Source organism: Podarcis melisellensis, assembly GCF_964234715.1.
Source record: "Podarcis melisellensis genome assembly, chromosome: 1".
NCBI lineage: Eukaryota > Metazoa > Chordata > Lepidosauria > Squamata > Lacertidae > Podarcis > Podarcis melisellensis.
In genome coordinates, this window is record NC_138528.1 from 104,969,399 (window position 1) to 104,992,695 (window position 23,297).

The following is a 23,297-nucleotide window of genomic DNA, read 5'->3' on the forward strand; positions in this document are numbered from 1 at the left end:
AATGTCTTGCTGGGAGTACTGAACTGAATGTTTTGTCTTTCTTTCATTATATGGTTTGTGTTTAATGGATCTCATAAAAAGGAAGGACATAGTTTTTCCTTCTGTTATTCAGTGGTATAAATAAATGTTGCTTAGTCCTGCCTTTAGCTATGCATGCATGGACATATATTGCTTTACAATATATGGCTTTCTCTTAATTATAGCATTTGGAGATGTGTTGTACTACAGGTCAAGATAGATGATGTGCATCCTTACACATGTCTAATAACTGATGCCTTAATAATTGTGTGTGTTTCTTAGACTTCATCTGTAGGTCTCAGGGTGGTTCTCAGCATCAAAGTACAAGACAAAAATACATAATAAAACAAGGATAAAAGCGAAACAAAAGAATAACACCCCTCCCAAAAGAAAAAAAAACACATTCAAAAGGGTATAGGATGTTAATTAGCCAAAGGCCTGGTTGAAGAGGAGCATTTCTGCCTGGTTCCTAAAGGGGTATCATGAAGGCACCAGCTTAAACTCCCCACGGAGAGCATTCCACAAATGGGGAAGGCCCATTCTCGTGTTGCCACCCTTCAGATTTCTCATGACAGAAGCACACACAGCAGTGCTTCAGATGATGATCACAGTGTCTGGGTAGGTTCATATGGAAAGTGCTATTGTGGTCCTTAACGGTTTAAGGCTTCAAAGATCAAAATTAGCACTTTGAATTGGGCCCAGAAACTAATTTGTAGCCAGTGCTTTACAGGTGACACTGTATTGTGCTCATACACACTGCTAAAATCATGGGTGTTTTGCTTTCGTTGCTGCTAGAATTTAAGCCATGATTTGGTTTGGCACTTCATTCACCTTTTAAACCATAGTTAAGTTTAACTGTTATTTAAAGTGACATGCTGATGAAGGCAAAGTAGCTAATAACGTTAACTTCTCTAGCACAATAGTTTTGTATCTTTCCTTCCCCTCCACTTCATAGCTATGTGGGGCAGAGGTAGATAACTGAAGTAAAACTTGAATCCACAAGCTTCACAAATACATCTGTCTGCTTTAACTTCATGGCTGCTGTGTCCCAGTTTCATATTGCTCTTAGGCTCCTTCCATCTTATTTTATCTTGAGCACATAATGCTCTTGTATAGATTCTTATCATGAATACTATATAGGTTGGACATTGTGTGCATTACTGTAAATTGGATTCCCACTTTGAAGGTTAGAAGAACTGGAATCGTAGAATTATGTAGTCTTTGCATTCTGAGTTACGTGTTCCCGAACATTTTTTTTATGTCCTTAACTTGAGAGCAGCATTCAGGTTTTGTATACAGTGGTGAATTTTAAGCTGTCGTCTTCATTGTGTTTGATTTTCATATACTACAGAGGCTCTAAAAGTTTCTCATGTTGCTTGTCCCTTTTTCAATTGATGGATTAGATACGGGATTCGAGTTCTGTTTTCAAGCTTGTATGTCTTACAGAATGATTATTTGTAGTATCATTATACTGTCTCTCTTTAAAAGATGTTAATCTGATTAAGCCCTTTAGCTGCATCCGATTTGCCATTGGGAATTCAGTTACATTTTCAAGACATGTCCCTTCTTTAGAGCCATCACTGGTTCACTGGTTATGCTGGATGCCAGAGATAAAACAGTGAAAGTATAGAAAATCAGAAGTTAACGGAAAGCAAGATTGCATGGAGTTTATTTGATATTGCTGGAATATCAGGGTGCTCCAGGATTGAGAGGTGGTGTTTTATCAGATTTATAGGTCAATGGTTTTTAAATAATATTGTGCGAATATTCAAATGGATTTTCAGTATGTTAGGCACTCAATAATTACTTTGTTACAGATACATAATTGACTGAGTAAGTATGTACATAAAATACAACAAATATGTATTTCAATGTACAGTCAGTTGTGGGAGAGCTGTATTTATTCAGTGGATCAATAATAGCTAAATCAGGCTTCTAGTTCTCTCTTAAATTGTTACTTTCTGTTTCTAGTCATCTCTATTACTAATGGTTATGATCAATAAACTTCTTAATTTATTAATACATTTCTTAATACATGTAAGTATTAACAGATGACTATCACTTAAAATGAATTCCTTTAGCATATTAAATCATAATTTGACATTCACTCTTGGTTTCAGCGCCTCAGGTTGTTGACTTATGTTATGAAACTCTGAGGCATAGTTTAGACAATTGTCACTAAACAGTGGTCCAGATGAGCCCCAGGTTTCTGTGTTCCCCTTCCTATCCCTTCATGCGTGCAAAGGAAAGAGTCAGTTTCACTTTTGACTAAGCCATAGTTTCCTGTTACATATGAATTCTGGTAACTGTGGCTTATTTTAACTCCTAGTTAGTTTGTTTTATCAAATAAAATAGGGATGTGGAACCTGAGGCCCTTTATATGTGACCAAGGCAGCAGTCCAACAACATCTGGAGGGCCACAGGTTCGCCATCCCTCAGTTAAATTTAAAACACATCATGGATGCCAAGTTTTATATAATGGGGCATTGTGGCTTAATTAAAAGTAGAAGTGGAAGATTTGCTCTCCTTTTGCATGTGAACTGACAGGAGATAAAAGAGATACAGGTGGACAGTCTGTGCCAAGGCTCACTCTGGCTTAGTTTCAATAATTATATTGGGCTTAATTTTTTTTGGCCTCTTGGTTGGTGTATCTTGGCTACTCATCTTGCATTAACTGCATTCATAATACTTCAAGAGTATGTGTAGATAATTCAGACATCAACTCTTACTGTTTATTTTGTAGCTACCAAAGCCTTTGATTCCTTGAGCAGGTTGTTATTATGCATGCTTCTTATAAAGCAATCTCTGTGTTAATACATTTAACACCACTTATCTTTTAGGTTAATGGGGCTCTGTGCCAGATAGTAAGTGACTGATCTGAAATACTTTCAGGCATAAACAAAAATTAAGTAGAAGATCAGGAAAATCTTTATTTGCACCAATCACTAGCCAAAGCCATAAAATAAAATGTACTGAAGATAAAGCTAAAGGCTTAGCTATACAAAATACATTCTAGAGGTTTGCATCAATAATCAAATAATAGATCTCTTTCTAATTGCCCCTGCTATTTTTTTATTTTTTTTGCAGTTTTTACTGTTACCTGATTATCCTGATCTGCTAAATGAAAAGACACAGTAGCAATAGTTGAGCAACCTGGTATGGAGAGTAGTAGAGGGGTAATAACTTCACTCCTCAAATCTTTCTAAAGAGTACAAGCTAACAGCACATGAGCTACTGATTCAATACGGCCATCTCCACGTGGGCATAAGTGTTTTCCCAGCGGAATTTTTTGAAATCAGCCCTCAAGTATGTCTGAAGGCAGTATGTTTAATCTAGCATAAGTGAAAGCAAGTCTGTATTTTGGAACTGTTCAATTTTGCAACTAGGGTGCCAATGTGTCAGAATGACTAGGTGGAAGATATAGAGAATGTAGAGAATATAGCTGCTAAACTATTGAAATGACACTGGGAGATTTGTAAAAGCTTGTATACAGGTAAATGTGTATATAGATAATAGCTTTATGAAACAAATTTACTTGTATATTGGTAATGAACAGTTCAATGGGTATGATGTAGTCTTGTTCCTCCAGAGCAGGGTTGGGCAGACTTGCAAGATTTCCCCAGATACAGTGCAACCTTGTGTTACGGACGGGATCCGTTCTGGAGACCCGCCTGTAACACGGAACTGACACAAGCTGAAGCGCCGTGTCAGCGTGCACACACGGCATGATTTAGCGCTTCTCCGCATGCGCGAGTGGCAAAACCCAGAAGGAACCCGTCCCATTCCAGTACTTCCGGGTTGCTGCAGGACGCAAAACAAAAACAGGTAACCTGGAGCAGATGCAACATGAGGTATGACTGTATATAAATTTTTTACTTGGACCCTCAAGACGTCATCCTAGTTGCAATAAGACAGACAGTTGCACAAAACAAGGACTATGATACGTCCAGGTTTTCCAGAACACGTCTTGGAATCGCTAGGAAAAATGGTGCCTGTGCGGATTTTTGCTGAATCGGCAAAATGTCTGGTAAAACCTGGCAAGGTATGGCAAGTTGGGCTATTTTTATTTTTAAAATCTTTAAAAATCAAAGAAAAATACCAAAAGCTCAACAACTTTGACCGGAAAAAAGCTAAAGAACCTTGTCCAGATTTTCACTTTTGGGAATCTGTCAACTCTAACAAAACTCAGAAACAAAAGATGGACACACAAAGCAAAAATGTCTTAATTTCATTTGGCAATATCCTTTATTGGAGAAACTGTTGAAAATAAAGGCATTAAAACAAGAAAATATAGGGGACAACTTCTTTCAGCAGTGGTATGGTTCATGCAGTGGATGAGACAGGAACCAAACAGAACTTCAACAGCAGCTTCACATGGGACACACTGGAGAGATTTGCTGGGAGGACAAAAACCAAACCCAACCCAGTATTCTGATATTAATATAATTGCCTGTTTAGGGGGAAAGATGAGGAAACTATTATTAGCTTTTGTCACGTCAATAACTCAAACACTGCCTCTATCTTCTGAACAATAAACCTGAAAAACATAACATTGTTAAACTAATATTCTCTTGAGCTATAGCTTCCAAACTACAACTGGGTGTTAACTGCCGGTTGCCGTGTCCTTTTTTCCATTTTGAAAGGAAGCAATCCTCTAAATATCATGTGGGGTAGAATTAAAATTTGAGTATAGCCACAGAGAAGAAGTTGCAAAAACTGCAGAAAATGCTGCTTTGTTTGTTTAAACCAGTCATCCAGGGTAGTTGTTATGACTACTGCTGACACTTCATTATTGGTTCAGAAGGGTCATATAACACTGAACGACAGGAAAATACTCCTCAGTTGCAGCTTTTTTATGTGCAACTAAATTATTAAATGTGCTGAAATCAGGGCTGGCTAACTACCATTTTGGGAGCCTGATATAGCCCCCCCCCATTTTTTTCTTGGCCTTCCAAGACACCTCTGGTTTTTGTAGCAGCAGCAAAACGGAAACAAAAATACAGTGGTACCTCGGGTTAAGAACTTAATTCGTTCTGGAGGTTTGTTCTTAACCTGAAACTGTTCTTAACCTGGGGTACCACTTTAGCTAATGGGGCCTGCCGCTGCGCCGCCGCCACACAATTTCTGTTCTCATGCTGAAGCAAAGTTCTTAACCCAAGGTACTATTTCTGGGTTAGCGGAGTCTGTAACCTGAAACGTCTGTAACCCGAGTACCACTGTATACACTATGCTGCAAAGAGTGGAAGTCAGCACTGTTGTTAGGGATGCAAATTGCTCACTCCCCAACCATTAGATTAATCATTTTATGAATGGAGAATGGGGTGGTAGTCCTGTGGTGGTAGCCGTTCCAAGAGTATTATTGTATTTTGGAGGAATGTGTTTAGTAAGATAGTTGAGGCAGAATAAGCAGATGGAGCAGCCTGCAAATTTGAAAAACTATATTGTTGCTAAATGATTTGTATTACACCTAGTATTTCAGCATCTGTTGTCACTAGTGCATCAGAAAGAGCATTATAACCCTCCCTCCTCACCTGATCTGCATGGACCATGAGTCAAGACTGTTGGCTTTTGTGCCTGCTCCCGTATGAGTGTCTTGGGTGGCCCCAACCCACTGCTGGTAGGGTTAGTCAGGGACAAATGCAGCCCTTGAGCAAAAGGAAGGAAAAGAAAAAAAGTGACTAGCCACTCCTGCTGCTAAACCATTAAAAAACTGATCTTGGAGAGAATCTACTTTAATCAGCAATTTTGGCTAAAATACATGCATATTTTAAGACGGGGGGGGGCGGAACCCAACTTGCATTAAGGTATTTTTTCCCTTCCAGGCAAGTAAGCAGTGTACAGTGGACCCTCCAGATACGAACTTAATTCGTTCCGGGGGGCCGTTTGCACCCAGAAAATAACGTTAATAGTGGTGCGCTTCTGTGCACATGCGCGGTGTGCAGAGTGCTTCTGCGCATGTGTGCACGGCGAAACCCGGAAGTATGCACTTCTGGGGTTGCCGTGGCCATAACCCGAAGATTCCATATCCAGAGGAATGCGTAGGTAGAGTACGACTGTATCGATATGGCTACTTGTAACATGAAAGTGTTGGTATTGTTGCTAGGGTTTTCACAACCCATGTCAATGATGCTTTAGTTAGAAAGTTATACTGTACAAACACTGGCGCTTTTAATGTTTGGAATAAACACAACACCCCTTTGTGTCATACTTGCTGGCCTCCATTCACCTTTGCACAGCTGCTCTCTTCGTAAGCTTTTTACTGTTCCATATGTTCTCTAGCGCCAAAGGGTTGAGGGTTGAACCCGGGTCCAGCTTTGTACAGCCCTTCCTCATCATTGCAGTAGCAGTGTCATGGCTTAAACTGGGTGTGTGTTTGGAGTGGAGGTCAAAGCAAATATAAAAACATTCTGCATGTTTCTCGTTACCTACAAGAACGGGTTTTGTTTTGTTAATTAATTAATGAACTTATATCTAGTTTTACCCATAAAATATCGTGACCCTCTAGCACTGCTGGTGCTAAGCAACCTGATCAGTCTCTTTAATTAAACTGAATAGGATGCTTTGTTAGCATCCGACTGTCTCGGGAGACAATGGAGGTGTGCACCTCTGGGGGCAAAGTCAAACTGTTGGAAGGTTGCAGCAATTGCAGTGGCTGTAGAGACAGATACAGGAGAGACATGTTTTGCTGCAGCTGGGGCAGATAAAGGCGTCTAGTGCTGCTGCTGTAGACCCACCAGGGCATTTTCCTCTCTCTGTGCTCCTCCCAGCGGTCATTCCTCCTCTGGTCAGTGCTATGGATACACGTCCTGACTGACTTGTCTCCAGGCACTGCAGTTGTCTGCAAGGGATTCCCACAGGGATACTAATGGAATAATACTAAGGAATAAGACACAAGGGACTTAATTCAATTGAACGTCGCCACAAACAGAAAAGGAGAGGCAACTTTTGCTGGATCTGGCTTTCCACATTCCCCCTCCCAACCTTCTCCAGGTTGTTGGAGGAGTGTGGCATGCTAACCTGCAAGGGGAAAGGGGAAATCAGTTAAAAAAATTATTCCCTCTTCACCTCATCCACTGGATTAGGAGCCTTTCTGCACTCAGGCACAGCCAGATTCAAGACATGTTGAATGAATTAAATATACATACAAACACTCTCTTCCTCTCAAATACTTTGGCTAAATCTGCCTGTTTGTTTCCTGAGAATTGCAAATCTAGCTTGCTTCTTTCTCAGCACTTTATTTAAAACTGTCACTGACAGAAATGACATTCGGACAGAAAATAGCCTGTTCACTTGGACCCCTGCTAGAGAGGGGGATTGCAACAAGGGACGTGATTTTAGATACTGAGAAAGGCATATTTTAGATGCCTTTGTCTGGTTTTGAGGCTCTTCTAACATCTCAAATACAGATGCATGTGAATATTTGTTGCAGGAAATCCCCTGGCAGACAAGCAGAGACAAAACTGGGTGCGGACAAAGGCATTCATATCAAACAAAGGAAGTAAATAAATTAGATTAGAGAATATATTGTTGATGTATTTCTCAGGCTGCAATCCGGGACCTGTAATTTTTTTGTGAGATATTTTTTTTGCAGTTGCTTTAATTGCAGTTGTAGTGGAAGGACTGGACATAAACCTCCAGAAACATAAAAAACTCAGTGAGTTTGCATCCAAGGAAGTATGTATAGGATTGCTCTGTATAGGATGGCCACGTTCATTTGTGTGAGCCAGTATTTTTCAAATTTAGGGTTTTTTTCTAATGAGTATAGTTATCACATATAAACTTAATATTCGCATAGCGCTTTTCAGTGATGCTCAAAATGCATCACATGTTAAGTTCAACAATCCTACATGGAGCACAAGTGTCCTGAAGTTATGGAGGATTTTTTCAGGTTGGGAAATGGAGGATTGTCTAAGGCTGTCTATTGAGCTTGTACTTGAAGTGAAAGTTTAACCTGCAGTAGGTTTAATGGCTTATTCCTTCTTTCAGAATAATACATCTCACCAAGCTATACTGTTTATATTTTGGAGATAAAATGCTTGCTTACAGTTGCCAGGGTTATTGGCCCTATTTGAACGATCACATCTTTGCTTAATAAGCTGAGATATGTACAAGCTTATTTTCCATGTGCCCCATTCTTGTGTTGCTCCTGTTTTCATTCCGTTCTTCATTGTGCCGCAGTCAGGAACTACTTTCCCGTTTTGTTCATGCAAGGAACCTATAATTATGAGATTGTTTATGATCCTGGCATGTTCTGAACCTGGTAACCATAGTTTCCTGGTTTGAACAAAACGGGAAACTATGGTTAGTTAAAGTTTTCCAGATTTTGTTTCTGTATGCAGGGAAGAGAAGAGGCTGCATCCATGGACAAAAGTGTCATTCACATCACAGCTTATTAAGATATTATATAAATGTGGACAATGTATGGCTGGTCTTTATTGAAAAAGCCTGAAAAAGCAGTTGTCTTGATTTGCTGTGATAAACAGGAATGTCCTAATCTGAAGTTTGAAATGGATGAAATTTCCTTCAGAGGGGAAGGATTTTAATACTAACTTCTGAAGTATTTTAAGTTTTTAATACTTAAATTCAAACTTGGAAAAGTCAATTTTCTTCTATCTTTGGTACTTTGTGTATTCAAAGTCTTTATACAAAATTGATATCAGATACTTGAAAAATAGTCAAAGCACATTGGTTTTTACTCAAATACCTTCTTATGAATCCAGCAGCTCTGTTTGGATAATTGGTCTAAGCCATTTTAAAAAACTTGGTGTTACACCTCTCATATACAGTACACCTCTTTTATCTTACTCCCTTTTTTTCTTCAACAAAACTAGTTGTTTCTTTGGTAAACTTTGTTTAAACTTGTTAATATTGTTGCTACCAAAAAAAAAAAAAAAAGAGGGGAAGGCTTTTGGGGAAGATCTCATAGGCTGCTCCTGTTTCCTTAACCATTGTTAAACAACGGAACAATATTTTTGTGTGTGAACTGGCTCAAATTAGGTGATAGTCTTCAAAACCACCCTTTTTTGACTTACTGCAACAGCAGAATCTTATTACATGTTCATTTGTCAGTGCATGTTGCTTTTAGATCAAAGGAAGTGGTAGAAATAAACTGATTAAGTAAAGGTGAACAGTGTTATGTGATTCGGGCTATGTTCTTCAAACGCAAGCATATATTTCAAAACTGTTTTTGTAGTGTTGATGCCTATTTTGTATGTGGATTTACAGTTCCTCACATTCCCCTCTTCAAACAGGATCATGTTCAGCATATATATGAGGATATTTTAGCGTTCTTAATAGTAGTTCTTTCTAGAAAAAGACCTGGGAAAGGTTGCAGAGGGCCTGACTCTGGTAGCATTTATGTGTGAACTATTTGAGGATAACATGTAATCCTCCTAAGAGAATTGTTTGTTTATACTTCTGCTCCCTCCTTGACTGACTTCCCTGTTACAGACTGTACAGGATGTAAAGCATATAAACTGTTTGTTAAACAGAGTTGTTTGTGTGCATGTAGCTGGTGATAATGGGAACATAGAGGCATTTAGCTGCCAGAAGTAGGCAGCAATAGGTACAGGTACAGGGTTCCACCATCATGAGTTCTTATGAGAGATCACAGATTTGGCCACTTTGGGAGACATGATACGAGATGCTATATTTGGATAAAATGTCTTATGCCTAAAGTTGGGCTTTCTATTTGGGAACAAGATTATTTTAAAGCAGCAAATATTGGTATTTATTTAAAGGTCCAGCAAATACCTACAACTTTTATTTTATAGCAAGTTACACTTGTTTCTCCCTACTCTTGTCTTTAAATATTTCCCCTTCTCTCCATCAGAGGCTACTAAAGTGGAACAAGATAGGAATCCAGCAGAAAAGGGTTGTTCATTATTTATTTATTTTATTCTTGGGCCATAGACTCCTATTCCCAGTAGGGAACTTAGACTGACAACTCGCTTGCTTCCCTTTTCAAAGCCATTTAAAAAAAATTTTAAAAAATGACCACATATCAAATCACCAGGCAAGGACTGGAGGTGACGTAGCACATAGAGCCTTTTCACAGTAGCATTATAACTGGAAATAACATTTGTGCTTTTTTATCCATTATTCCTCTTTTTGTTTGTGGTTCCTTTCTGTAACAAATGTCTGTAATGCCAGTTAAACCAGCCTTTGCTCCATTGCTGTCACAGCAAAGCCTGATACAATGGAGTTTGTTCTCGTATTTTCATACAGCTTTCTGTTCATTTGCTGTGTAACTTTAATCCCCTTCCCTCTTTTTTTATTATTTATTTTAAAGGTGATTCATGCTCAGAAAGTGCACTACAGATAATTGCCACATCTGGCCACCATGCAGATTTCCCCAGTGGTATCCAGCCCGCACCAGAAGATGTCTACAGAATGAACTTGGCCAAAGGAGTTTCAATGTCTTTGCCATCATCACCTTTGCTGCCTCGCCACGCCTACTTGATGCAATCAAGAGCAAGCAAAAAATCTCCAGGTAAGTTTAAAAAAATATATTCTCAGTTCGTACATTAAAAGACTACTTGGTTAATGACTAGTTCTTTGTCAAATGATAAATTTCCTTCTAGACTACATTTTCTACAACTGTTTTCCTGATATCCTGCTCACAGCATCACTGATCGAATGGCTTATGTGGGTTACCTCTAAGTAATAGGAGACAGCATCATGCTAAGCCAGACTACGGTTGGCCACATTTCCAACCTTTGGGGGAACAGCATACAGGTGTTGAATGGGGTTAGAGACCAAAGTGGGTGGAGCAATAGATGTGATTCTTACTTTGTATAGAAGGCCACACAAACAAAAAGACAGAGGTTTCTGTACATAAACATGCCTTTCCATGTTTCATCCTGGCAAGCAAGAGGCATTTTCATAGCTCAAGGGCGCATTCCAGCCAAGCAAAAGCACTTGAGGAGCCTGGAGAGGTTCCTGAGGGCCAGATGGAGAGACCTGGAGGACTGAATGTGGCCCCTGGAGAAGAAATTGCATGGCTCCTGCCCAGGCATTCTGCTGTGTAGTATTGCACCGTGCTTAGCCAAAGCTTGGCTTGGTGTGCTGCCTGAACCCAGGTACATGGTTTAGCTCCTTTGAACAAACTGTGAGCTGTAAACCATGAGACAAACCTTGGCTACATCTCGTGGTTTGTATGGGGATTGTTAAACCATGAACCCAGGTGACACACTAAGCTAAGCTATGGTTTTGCTCAACTTAGCAGCAGAACAGTTAATCAAGAGCAAAGTAGCTGAAATTGTCCCTCCCAGAGACCACATGCTCATGCTAAGCCATGATTTGGCTCAGCATGATGTGTGCCTGAATGTTTCCTTTCCTACCTTCACACCATTAGTTGGGGAACATAATTGAACTTGTGACTGCTACATAGAATGCGTGCAGCGTCAGAGAGTAGGACCTTTACATATTAAAATATTGATTGCTATTTTGGGGAAACATGGTTCAGTGTCATATTTGGCCTATTGATTTAAGGTCTGATATCATGCAAACTCTGCAAAGCACCATTGCTCAATAGACTGAACCCTTTGTAGTTTTACAGATGGTTTCAAGACGTTGTTTTCATTCTGAAGATGAATTGATTTACATTTATTATCTTAGCTCAATGTAATATGATATAGGAAGGGAGGGGAAAGGCTATTCTACTTTGTGATAACACCTCCTGAAAGCTTTTGTTTGTAGCAACAAGCAAATGTCTGTGCACATATCTTACTAAATAAGGTGTGACTACTGCTCTTTTTATCAGCTATGCGCAACTCATTCCAGTACACTAACATCACTTTGACTCCACCAGGCCTGGGACCTGAGTATCTGGTGAACTTTGCCAAGTGTGTGCTATCTGTAGAGACATGAAGTAGTTTTGGTTATTCCAAATGATCTAGCCTTGGGGAATTTTTTCAATGAAAGGAAGTAAGTAATAAGGAACAGTTATGTGTCAACTATTCTGAGCCCAAAGTAATGGTGCTTGGTGATAGAACAGATAAAAACAAATGGCAATTAGACCGTCATCCCTTGGAGGAGTCTAATAGATTTAATTATCTGGAGGTTTGTTTGCCCAAAATGGCCTATGGAACAGTCATTGGCAGGAAAATAAACTGCATTTCAGAATCCACACAGTTGGAAGTAGTATAGTTGTGCTTTACTGGGTCTCCCACCAGTAACATCCACAGCGTACCTGTGGGGAGAAGCGGGATTAGTGCCAATTTCATATTTCATTTCAAGGACTATCTTCTTATTTTTTAAACGGAGATATTTGGTTAATAAACTGGTAAAATAATGTATGGCGGAACACTCTCAATCATCCTCCCCAAACACCTAGCTAGCTAACAATAAACTATTATCGAGGAATCGAGGAATTATCGAGGAAATACGGATTTGATCCAGAGGCCCTTTTCACTACCAAAATCCCATTTAGCCGACAAAATATTAAAGCAGTGCTCCAAAATCTGTTGCAGAACAGGAAGGGATGCCATTACTTTATACAGATTTTCCAGCACTTTCCCCACTTTGAAATCATCACACCATGGGGAAGAGAAATACTTATCTGAGCTAAATGCACATTTTCTCTGCAAAGTGCCCACAACTCTGCGTATTTTCAGACTATGAAGTCTAATTTTGGGGAGATTTAAGAAAATCCCCAGAGGTCTGCACTTTTGTGTCTGCAGTAGCCCTTGAGTAGAGGATACTGTAAGCTATTTGATGTTCTGCAAATGGCAGGAAGCATACAGGCAAAAATATTTTAAGCAATCTTTAGTAGTGGTTGCTACCCACCGAGATAGGGATAAGATTAAATATCTGTTGTCTGGCTATATTCACGGTGAATGCAACTCAACTTAGACAAGGCCATGTGGCCTCCCTCAAGATCTAAGATTCTGGGTTTTTTATGCATGTTTTTCCCCGTGTATAATTCTTAGGTTTAATTTATGCTCATATGTTTCTGTTTGGCTGCAACCTGTTTTGTTGCTTGATTAATAAATTCATTTTGATGAAAGGAAGTAGCCAATACATATTAAGATATTGTGAAACCGGAGAAAGGATGCATAGAAGAGACTGTAGGTGACTTTTCAAAAATAGTGTTTTATATATTTTTCATGTCCTTTTAAATCTTTTTTCCCCTTCACTGTTTGTGGATTGTATTTCGGCTAGCACTAACAATAGTATATTTTCACTCCCCTAGTTACTTTTCCTAACGATAAAACCTTTTTGGATACATATATCAATTTTATTTATTGACCTTATTTGAGTCTTCTTGTATCTTAAGCACTTAAAAAAAACCAACAACTTGGGATTTCCTGAAAGTCTTTGTCTCATGTTGTCCACACTTTCAACCAGGGTCAAGGACCCTGTTTAACAAGATTGCATAATTTTAAGTCATTATTCTATACATAATATGGTCCTGAATTTTCATTTATCCAATTTATGTTAAGCAACCACTTATTATAAGAAATAAAGAAGTTTTTATTTCTTTTTGGACATGTAGTGCTCCTCTCTACAGCATTTTCCAACAAACTTCATCATACTTTTGCAAATGTGACTTATATTAAAATTCAAGTATGTAGTTTTGATACATAAAAGTGGTCTTTTTTAGTCAAGATGAAAGGGAAGCACTACATTTAATACCTGTATTTTAGTGTCCCGCTTGAATTAGGTGCGGTTTAGTGGGGGGAAAATGCTGGCTTTTGAAAAGTTGGCCTTGTCAACAAGAATTTATAGCTGTGATGAAATCAGATCCCAACACCCTTGAGTTGCCAGTATTGACAAGTCCAACTTGTGCTATTTCTTTCTCTCTCTTTTTTGATGTGTGCACCCAAGAGAAAGTGTGTTACATTTGATTCCCCCACACACACACACCTCTTGTTAATTTGTGGATTTTTATTTTTTTAAAAAATCACCCTTAGTGTTATTTCTCTTAATTTTATTGGCCTAAATCCAGCACAGAGGTAAGCTTATTAAACCTATTTAAAGCAATGAGTTTTAGTATACCTGACTCTGTTATATATAGGCTATAATAAAATACTAGAGATATTATTTGGTTGCTGTGTTCCATTTGCACCACATACACACTGCACCTACCTTTCCTCTGCTCCTCCCCTGCAACCCGCATGCATCCCAAAAATATGCTCCAGAGGATTGGGGGAACCCTCTGGAGTAGATTTGGGGACATGGAGGTCGGGGAAGGAGGAGAAAGGCAAGTTCTGTGAGGTCCACTGGTGCAACGTTGGAGTCTCATCTTGTGTATTTTACGAGTTAAATATAATGTTTGTCTTTTAAAAACCTATATTAGTTTGGGTAAGATGCCATCTTATTTATGTAATATTTTAATTTGCTCACTTTGAGTTCATTGTTTGCATCCGTCTGTCTCGGGAGACTATAGAGGAGTGTGCCTTTGGGGTGAAGTCAAAATGTTGGACGGTTACATTGCCTGCACTTATAGCATAACACACAATTCTTCCTGAAGAATAATAATTTAAAGTAGAATATTTTAAAACCAGCCATTCAAATAGGTTTGCAGACTTCAGTGGACAGCTGTTAAGGAGGAGGAAATTCATAATACAAAGGGGGAAAGAGTGTGTGAGTTCATGCCTGCTTCTTGCTCTTTTAGGCCAAACTAGAGAAGGCACAATTCATGAGCATGTTTTTAGAAATGTGAGTAGCAGCTGGGAGAGGGAAAGCTGTATCAGGGCTCACTGCACCCCTCTACCCACTGTGGTCCTGATGATTGGGGGATTTTTAGAAGGGAGAAAAGGAGTTAAACTCTCTTTTCCAGTTCCTACAATCCTGATCTTGGGAGAAAATCAATGGCAATGGCAAACCTAGATAGCATCTTAAAAAGCAGAGACATCACCTTGCCAGCAAAGGTCTGTATAGTTAAAGCTACGGTTTTCCCAGTAGTGATGTATGGAAGTGAGAGCTGGACCATAAAGAAGGCTGATCGCCGAAGAATTGATGCTTTTGAATTATGGTGCTGGAGGAGACTCTTGAGAGTCCCATGGACTGCAAGAAGATCAAACCTCTCCATTCTGAAGGAAATCAGCCCTGAGTGCTCACTGGAAGGACAGATCCTGAAGCTGAGGTTCCAATACTTTGGCCACCTCATGAGAAGAGAAGACTCCCTGGAAAAGATCCTGATGTTGGGAAAGATGGAGGGCACAAGCAGAAGTGGATGACAGAGGACGAGATGGTTGGACAGTGTTCTCGAAGCTACCAGCATGAGTTTGACCAAACTGCGGGAGGCAGTGGAAGACAGGAGTGCCTGGAGTGCTCTGGTCCATGGGGTCACGAAGAGTCTAAACAACAACAACAACAATTCTGATGCTGTCTCCCCACCCAGCTTAATATTGCACCAACCTTAGCTCATTGTGAAGCTTACATTATTGGCAGAATTATTTCTGCATCAGACCTCTGAAAAGAAGAGCTTTTGAATATTCTTTTTTAGACATGCTTGTGTGCATAAGCCTTCAGTCAAAACTGAACTTTTCTTTTTGGCCAACTCTTCCAGCTAAAATGTATGCAATATTCTGGGCTTGGTTATAAGGGGAAGTCCATTTGCTAGCTTGGAAGATGTTGTGTTCACTTTTCCTTTCTTCCCGCATGGGTAAGATAAAATTGTTTCTGCTTTTATTGGAGTACTGGTCTGTGTTGCAATCAAACAGGATGTGAGAGATCTAGCCCACATAACGGGCAGGGTGTTATGGGTTCCTATCCCTGCAAATATTTCCTTTAGCACTTAGGTTTCCATGGCTTAACAGCCTTTTTGTCAATTAGGGACTGCTCATGTGCATGTAGTTAAATTTACGAGGATATACTTTCACAGTCCGGGAAAAGGCGAAGTCTCTGAACCTTGCTGAATTTCATCTACAAAATATTTGGATTTGCATTATTAAGTGTTGCCATAAGATATACTTCGTAACAAAATCCAAACTGCTGCTTTTCTACTGCTAGGCCTTTAGGACACCTTACAACAAAATAAAATGATATCCAATAAAAACAATTTAAATTAACAACTTGTAAAAAAAAAATTAAGATAGAAATTGAGCCAGCTACAGCAAAATACTGTAACAAAAATACTCTGTCTATCACTCACGATAAAACCCAAAGAGAATAATAGTATTTAAGTTGGCACCTAAAAGATACCATAAAAGAGCCTCTCTGGGAAGGGTATTCCACAACTAGGATGCCATAGAGAAGACTCTGTCTCTTGTAGCTAACCAACTCATCTTCCAAGGAAGGGACACCAGGAGCTTCAGACTATATTTACATTGCATTTAATGTGGCATGACTGGACAACAAGAATCTAGAAACATTTCTAAAACATTAAATAATATACTAGACACTCCGTGTACTCTTCGGAAAGTAGTACCTGTCAAGCAGTCTGAAGTAAACAAGCTGCCAGCTTTTCTTTAGAAAAAGAAGTTGTAAAACTTGTTGTCAGCCTAGCCAGAACCTGAATACGGAGCAATGGATCCAAACTACAATAAAGAAGATTCCACTTAAACATTAGGAAGAACTTCCTGACAGTAAGAGCTGTTCGACAGTGGAATTTGCTGCCAAGGAGTGTGGTGGAGTCTCCTTCTTTGGAGGTCTTTAAGCAGAGGCTTGACAACCATATGTCAGGAGTGCTCTGATGGTGTTTCCTGCTTGGCAGGGGGTTGGACTCGATGGCCCTTGTGGTCTCTTCCAACTCTATGATTCTATGAATACTTGTTTGAAAATCGTGAGGAAAAAGCAGGGAAGCTGAGTGGTCCCTAAAGCGAAGTACAGCTGTACTTGGATCCTGAATGCCTTGCGACTCGAACGTTTTGGCTCCCAAACGCCGCAACCCAGAAGTGGATGTTCTACTTTGCGAACGCCCTTTGGAACCCAAACATCTGATGTGGCTTCCAATTACGTGCAGGAAGCTCCTGCAGCCAATCAGAAGCCACACCTTGGTTGCCGAACGTTTTCAGAAGTCGAACGGACTTCCGGAACGGATTTTGTTTGACAGCCAAGGTACGACTGTACTTTATAGAACACCTTTCACATTCAGTGTCTCCTCTGTATTAATAACAGACAGGTTATTTTCTAAGTGAAAAATGTGGAGAAACTTTACCACTTGATAAATCTCCCTTTCTTTGTACCAGATAGAATGTCTGCATCCTATTTGCATTAATTCCTATGCATAAGCAAACATGTATCACATGACCAGTTCACCATGTTGGTAAGGCTATCTTAATCCTAATTTGAATCTTTACTGATTCAGTGCAGTTCTATACATGAGTTCAGAAGTAAGCCCCATTGTTAATTAAGTCAAAGTTAAGTACAGTACTTTTAAGTCTCATTGATCTGGTTCACAAGTCACTGTTAGGCACCATGCAGATCCCCAGAGAAGATTTCTTAGCTAATTTGCTCCTTGGCTCCAACTCATGGTTACTTGAGGAGAGAGCTTAACCATGCATCAGGGTTCTGCTGACAAGTTAAGCCAAACCAGAGCTCAGCATGGAGCAGGAGTTTAAAAAAAAAAAAGAAAGAAAGAAAGAAAGACTGAGAAGGAGCAAGGCAGCTTCAAGACCCTTTCTGAGAACCTGAACATTCATGCTATCTACCTGGTAACCCATAGTTTGGATTACCATGGTGTGAAAATCAGGCCATTAACTTTGTTGCTAAACAGTGAGTTAACATATTTTCCCATCTATTTTGGGGGACTCCGATTTAAGAAAATGGCCTCGGCACTATCCTTGTACAGTGGAACCTCTACCTGCGACCATAATCCGTTCTGGAGGTCTGTCCAGAGGTTGAAATGTGTCGCTGGGAGAAGCGCTGTTGTGCGTAGGCGTGGGTGGCGATTGCCCGCTTCTGCGCATGTGCAAACAGCGAACGCTGCTCCTGTGCGAACAGCGGCAAACTTCCGGGTTACTTCCGGGCTTGCTGTAGATGTTGGGCGAAATGGATGCAAGAGGAGGCAGACATAAGAAGAGGTTTGACTGTATAAGATGCCCCCTTATTTTTGACATAATTTATTAGGGGGAAACCTACTCTTATACACAGAAAAATACAGTAAACGTGTTTTTAAAGCATGAGTTGGGAACCTTTGGCGTTCCAGATATTGCTGAACTCCATGAGCCCTAAAAGCATAACCAGTGGTCAGGGGTTGATGGTAGTTGCAGTTCGGACAAAACCTGAAGGGCCAAAAGTTCACCACACTCCATTTGTCTTTACATTCCCAATTTCAGGAGTCCACAAAGATTGATTCTGGTGATGGGTGGTGTTTGGGTCTGTTCAGACGTCACTCTTAAGCTGTGCTTGCGTGCTCCCTGTTTGCCTGCACCTCTCGTCATTTTATATGGCTTTTCCTGATTTCTGATACTTCCTTTTGACAAACTGAATTGTGCCGATTCATTGCTCTGTGTGCAAGCAGAAACTGAGTTGTCGCTGAACCAGGATCAGAAGTCAGGATTCGCCACATAAGAAGGGGGAGAGTGCAGGACCAAGAGTCCTCAGGGCTCATTCAGTTATGAACATGTCCAGTTTTTCTTGACAGTAAATGACTTAATCAAAGTCACCATGATACTCCAAAGTTTCACCTTTCCTCTGCTTGCACATCCCTCATGGGATATAATGATCTGTTTGCTTTTTAGTTGAGCGGTGAAATTTAATGTCTGATTCTGGAAGTTTTTGTATATTCAGGTCCCTTCACTACTGCTCCGTTGTTCTGAAATCTCAGATTTTTGATTTGTGAGAGTGTGGCCTCCTCAGTTGCTTTTTTTGTTTCTGAGAAGTCCCCAAGTTTGTGCAGCTCTTGGTATGGTGTGTTTATACATTCCTTTGAGAATGCTAGTGGCTGCTTTTAAAAACTAAAGGAAAATGTGACCTCAGCACTGCGTTTCCTCTGTTTCTGCAGCTATGAAAAACATGTAAAGGGAAGCTACGCAACTCCAAATGACAGAATCACAACTCTTTCATTTTTAGAATTGCCTTTTCACCATCTCTTGCTTATTAATGTAATCCTGCTTTAAAATGGTTGCCCATCATTGTTCTTGTGTACTGTATCTAATTATAGTATAACTTGCCGTACATAGGCCAGAACGATTGTCTTTTGAAAGGATGTGGTTTGCATTTTAGAGGGAGTTCATTTTGGAGTTGCTTTTATTCTAAACAGGCCTTGCTGCTGCTTTTTATTCATGTTCTAATAAGTATCGAATAGCACCCTCTGCTGGTTTTTTATGCTGATAAAATCCTGTCTTTTTCGCATGTGTCTTTCATTGCATTGCAAAACGTACAAAGATCAAAGCCGAGTTGCTTTACTGATCTTTCTTTGCGTCAGAATGTCCAAATACTGAAAATACGCAACTGAAAAATCTCTCAGTGCAGATTACTTGCCTCTTAACATCTTTTAATCTTTCATGCTCACAGAGTGTATGCTTTTGGATGAAGGTGGGGATTATAATCTGCATCAGGAGATGAAACATACGATAGTGTGTATGTGGCATTAATTGCCTCAGCTAACTTAAACAGTTCTAGTATTACAAAATAAAGGAGCACTTCTGTGAAAAGTTTTATCTCCTTTAAAACCTTTATGTGTGTAGCTTGAACTTTTGTTTATACGATCAAAGAGTAAACCCAAGGGCAAGATAATTTTGCTGTGCAGAATCAAACGCAAGACTTATTTGCTCACCTTGATTTATTATCTTGAAGAATCTGGCCATATATAAACAGTACCATCAGCATCAGACACTCATCATGTAGGAGGGGGAACATGTTGTCAACACCTGAGCTGGAAGGGATGCAGTAAGCCAGAATAGGACTGTGCTTGAGGCAGAAACTCATTCTTTATGTACTGTTATCTTCCCAGTTCCCTTAAGACTGAGTGATGGGAAAATGAAACAGTCCTTTCCCCTTACTGTGGTAATGCAAATCTAAATTTCCGACTTCTTGCCTGCCATGAATTCTACAGTTAGGCTTATTTTTCTTTAAAGAAGAATGTTATTAATATTTAAAGAAAACAAACAAGGCATTTGCTTTAAACCACAAAATGCCATACAAATTCTCCAATAGCTATACAGTACAAATTATTCCATATTTATATGCAAAATATAAGCAAAAACAAGAATAATACTGAGTTTGAGTTTCCACTTTGAAAGCTAAGTAACAATCTCAGATTGTGCAGCAAACTACCTAAGCTGCTCCTCTGTTGGATCTTGACCCCTGCTTGGTTTTTGACAACCCATTAGCCTGTGCCCCTCTTGATCCTCTATTGCTACCTTGAAGCCCAATCCCTGACTGTTTTGAACATCCTTTATACCTGTTTCTGGCCCATTTGGATGTATACCCATGTCTCCCCTTTCTGGTTCTAGATCTGGAACACCTGGAACCTGAATGAGACCTGACAATTGCTCATGCAACTTGTTCTGGGGACGTTCTCCATCAAGTGCTTTGTGCTTCCTTCCTTGATCACTGGTTTCCAATCTAACTTCTAAAGCTACTTTAAGTTATTGCAAGAGTTGGGAAGCTTTTTCAGCCTAAAGGCTGCATTCTTTCTTGACAGCCATCCAGGGTGAAGCCTGAGAAAAAGGTGGACAGGGTAGTGGTTGTGAGTGGGCTACAGTCCACCTACACTACAGTCACAGGTTTCCACATACACATCTCCATTTCTCCCCATGGAAACAATCAAGAGGCGTTATTTCAGTTTAAAGAAATATTGCAGCCTGTCAAAAGCACTTGAGAGTGTGAAGCAGAACTAGTGAGAGGTGTGGCCTGGGAAGAGAGGGTGTGCCAGATAAAGATTATCTGGAGGCTGCATTTGGCCCCTAGTCTAAGGTTCCCAACCCTCATTTTGTGCATGCTATTAGACGCGGGTGGCGCTGTGGGTTAAACTACAAAGCCTAGGATTTACTGATCGGAAGGTCAACAGTTTGAATCCCCGCGACGGGGTGAGCTCCCGTTGCTCAGTCCCAGCTCCTGCCAACCTAGCAGTTCGAAAGCACGTCAAAGTGCAAGTAGATAAATTGGTACCGCTCTGGCAGGAAGGTAAACGGCGTTACTGTGTGCTGCTCTGGTTTGCCAGAAGCGGCTTAGTCATGCTGGCCACATGACCTGGAAGCTGTACACCGGCTCCCTTGGCCAATAAAGCGAAATGAGCGCCGCAACTCCAGAGTCGGCCACATGCATGCTGGGTCGGACAGTGCATGCTGGGTCATATGCCACAGTATATACACCTGCTGATCTGTTTTCCCTTTGAAGCAGGCCTGCATAGCTTCTGAACCACCTGTCTAGAAGGAAGCATCGGCCAGTTGCTTGATGAGAGATGCAAACACCCTAGGGGTGGGTTTGTTTCCCCTTTTCGCCTTCCCAGATGCCTGAAGTTGAAACACCAAACAAGTCTCTTATGAAATATCTTCTTCTTAGAATGATGAGTAACATACTTTTAAAAAGTGTCGTTTTAAAATAATGCTGTAAAGCCAACTCATGCTTCTGAAAATCTCTTAAATCCAAGATTGAATTGTAGTAATGTTGGTGATGATAGCTCTGCTACTGTGTTTTGACTTAATTACTAAATGAATGGCACTCTTGGGATTTGATGTGGAGAAAAGTACTCTAAAATGTTTCAGAATACAGAACATCTTCAAGTTTTGTACAACTGGGAAATTGCCAGGCATATTGCTCCTGCCACATGTTGAAGGCCTTCTCCCCCCCTCAACATAGTCCCTGACTATTCTTCCTTGTTAATGTTTCTCAGATTCCTCTTTCTTCTGCATCAAGTAAAATTAAATTGATGGATGTTTAAAATATACCATCAGACTCAAGGAGCATTCTAACATGTGAAAAAACATGTGAAGTCAGGAAGCTTGTTCAAATGAATACTTTAGTTTCTGCGGTCTTTGAAACTCAAGAGAAAAACTTAGAATGCAAAACTGTGGATCTTGCAGCCACTAATTCCGGTAGATAAAGATGAGAGATGCTCATATTTTCAATGATATGTTATTTACTTGGATGAAGTGATATATCAAGGCAGGTCAGATTTATTTATTTATACCTGTCATAGACTCATTGTAAAATACAACTGGAATAACAGACCCTCAAATAAACACGGAAATGTTTACATATAGCATGAAGCATAATATAAACAAGACATACAAAAGTTTTCATCCAAAGAAACCTTCTTCTGAGATCATCTGAACACTTTATCTTGGGAACTAATATGTTGAGAGCACAAGGGTTAATCGTTTGCCTACTTTATAGAGCTTCTAAAAAAACTGTGTAGATCAAAGCAGACAGGTATTATCAATGACCAGCATCACCTTACATTTTTGTAAATTGATCCTCCTCCTTCATGTCAGGGGGGAAAGAAGCAATTGTTATGTTTAGACTAGTTAGTGTCTTGTGTAAGAAATATGAGGAGGTGGCTTTTTTAAAATAAAGCTGTATTGACTGCTAAGCTGACCCAGAGAATAAAGCTGTTCTATTTTACACCTTGGGGGTGACATTTAAGTTCCTGCAGGAGAAGATTGTTATAATAAAACCTCCATGCACTGTGTGTGTTTTAAAGCCATAGACAAGAATGTAAGAACACAGTGTTCTGTATAATATGAATTCAGAGTACAGGAGGATTATGGATTATTTAATTTTAAAATCCTCTTTGGTTAATTCCAGCTTGTCTTTTATGTTTTGGATTTGGGGTTTTTTTTCCCTGAGCCGAACTATGAATATTAAGTACTTCTTTATGGAATGCTAGAATAGCAGAGTCTTCTTCAGGAGTTCAGATATTTTGCAACCTTTACACACGAGGGGGGGAGAAAATAAACTATACCTCCTCCATCCTTCATGGTTCCCGTCGCCTTCCAACCCACAGAGGGCAAAACTCTGATGTGCAACATATTAGAACCCTGAATTTATGACTGGCTGTTTTTGAAGACAGTCCTTAAATTCTTGAGCCAAACTATAGACTACAGGCTAAAGGGAACAGGGAGTGACAGATATGGTCAGTCTGATTTAGGTAGGGATTATTTAGCACAATGCGGCAAATAACTACCATGAAAGCTAAAGGACCCCTGGATGGTTAAGTCCAGTCAAAGGCAACTATGGGTTTGCAGTGCTCATCTTGCTTTCAGGTGAGGGAGCTGGCATTTGTCCACAGACAGCTTTCCGGGTCATATGGCTAGCATGACTAAACCACTTCTGGGGCAACAGAACATTGCGACGGAAACCAGAGCGCACGGAAATGCTGTTTACCTTCCTGCCGCAGTGGTACCAATTCCAGAAGTATTGGCACCATTTCATAAGGAACA

At 40.0% G+C, this 23,297-nt stretch overlaps 1 protein-coding gene across 2 annotated transcripts in view; it reads left to right on the forward strand.

Annotated features, from left to right (window-relative positions):
* TANC1 (tetratricopeptide repeat, ankyrin repeat and coiled-coil containing 1) overlaps positions 1-23,297 on the forward strand; it is a 131,141-nt gene that overhangs the window by 54,470 nt on the left and 53,374 nt on the right. For both annotated transcript variants that reach the window (XM_081928398.1, XM_081928399.1), the window contains one exon: positions 10,310-10,510. In XM_081928398.1, coding sequence (XP_081784524.1) covers positions 10,310-10,510 — 201 coding nt within the window. The remainder of the gene's footprint in view (positions 1-10,309; positions 10,511-23,297) is intronic.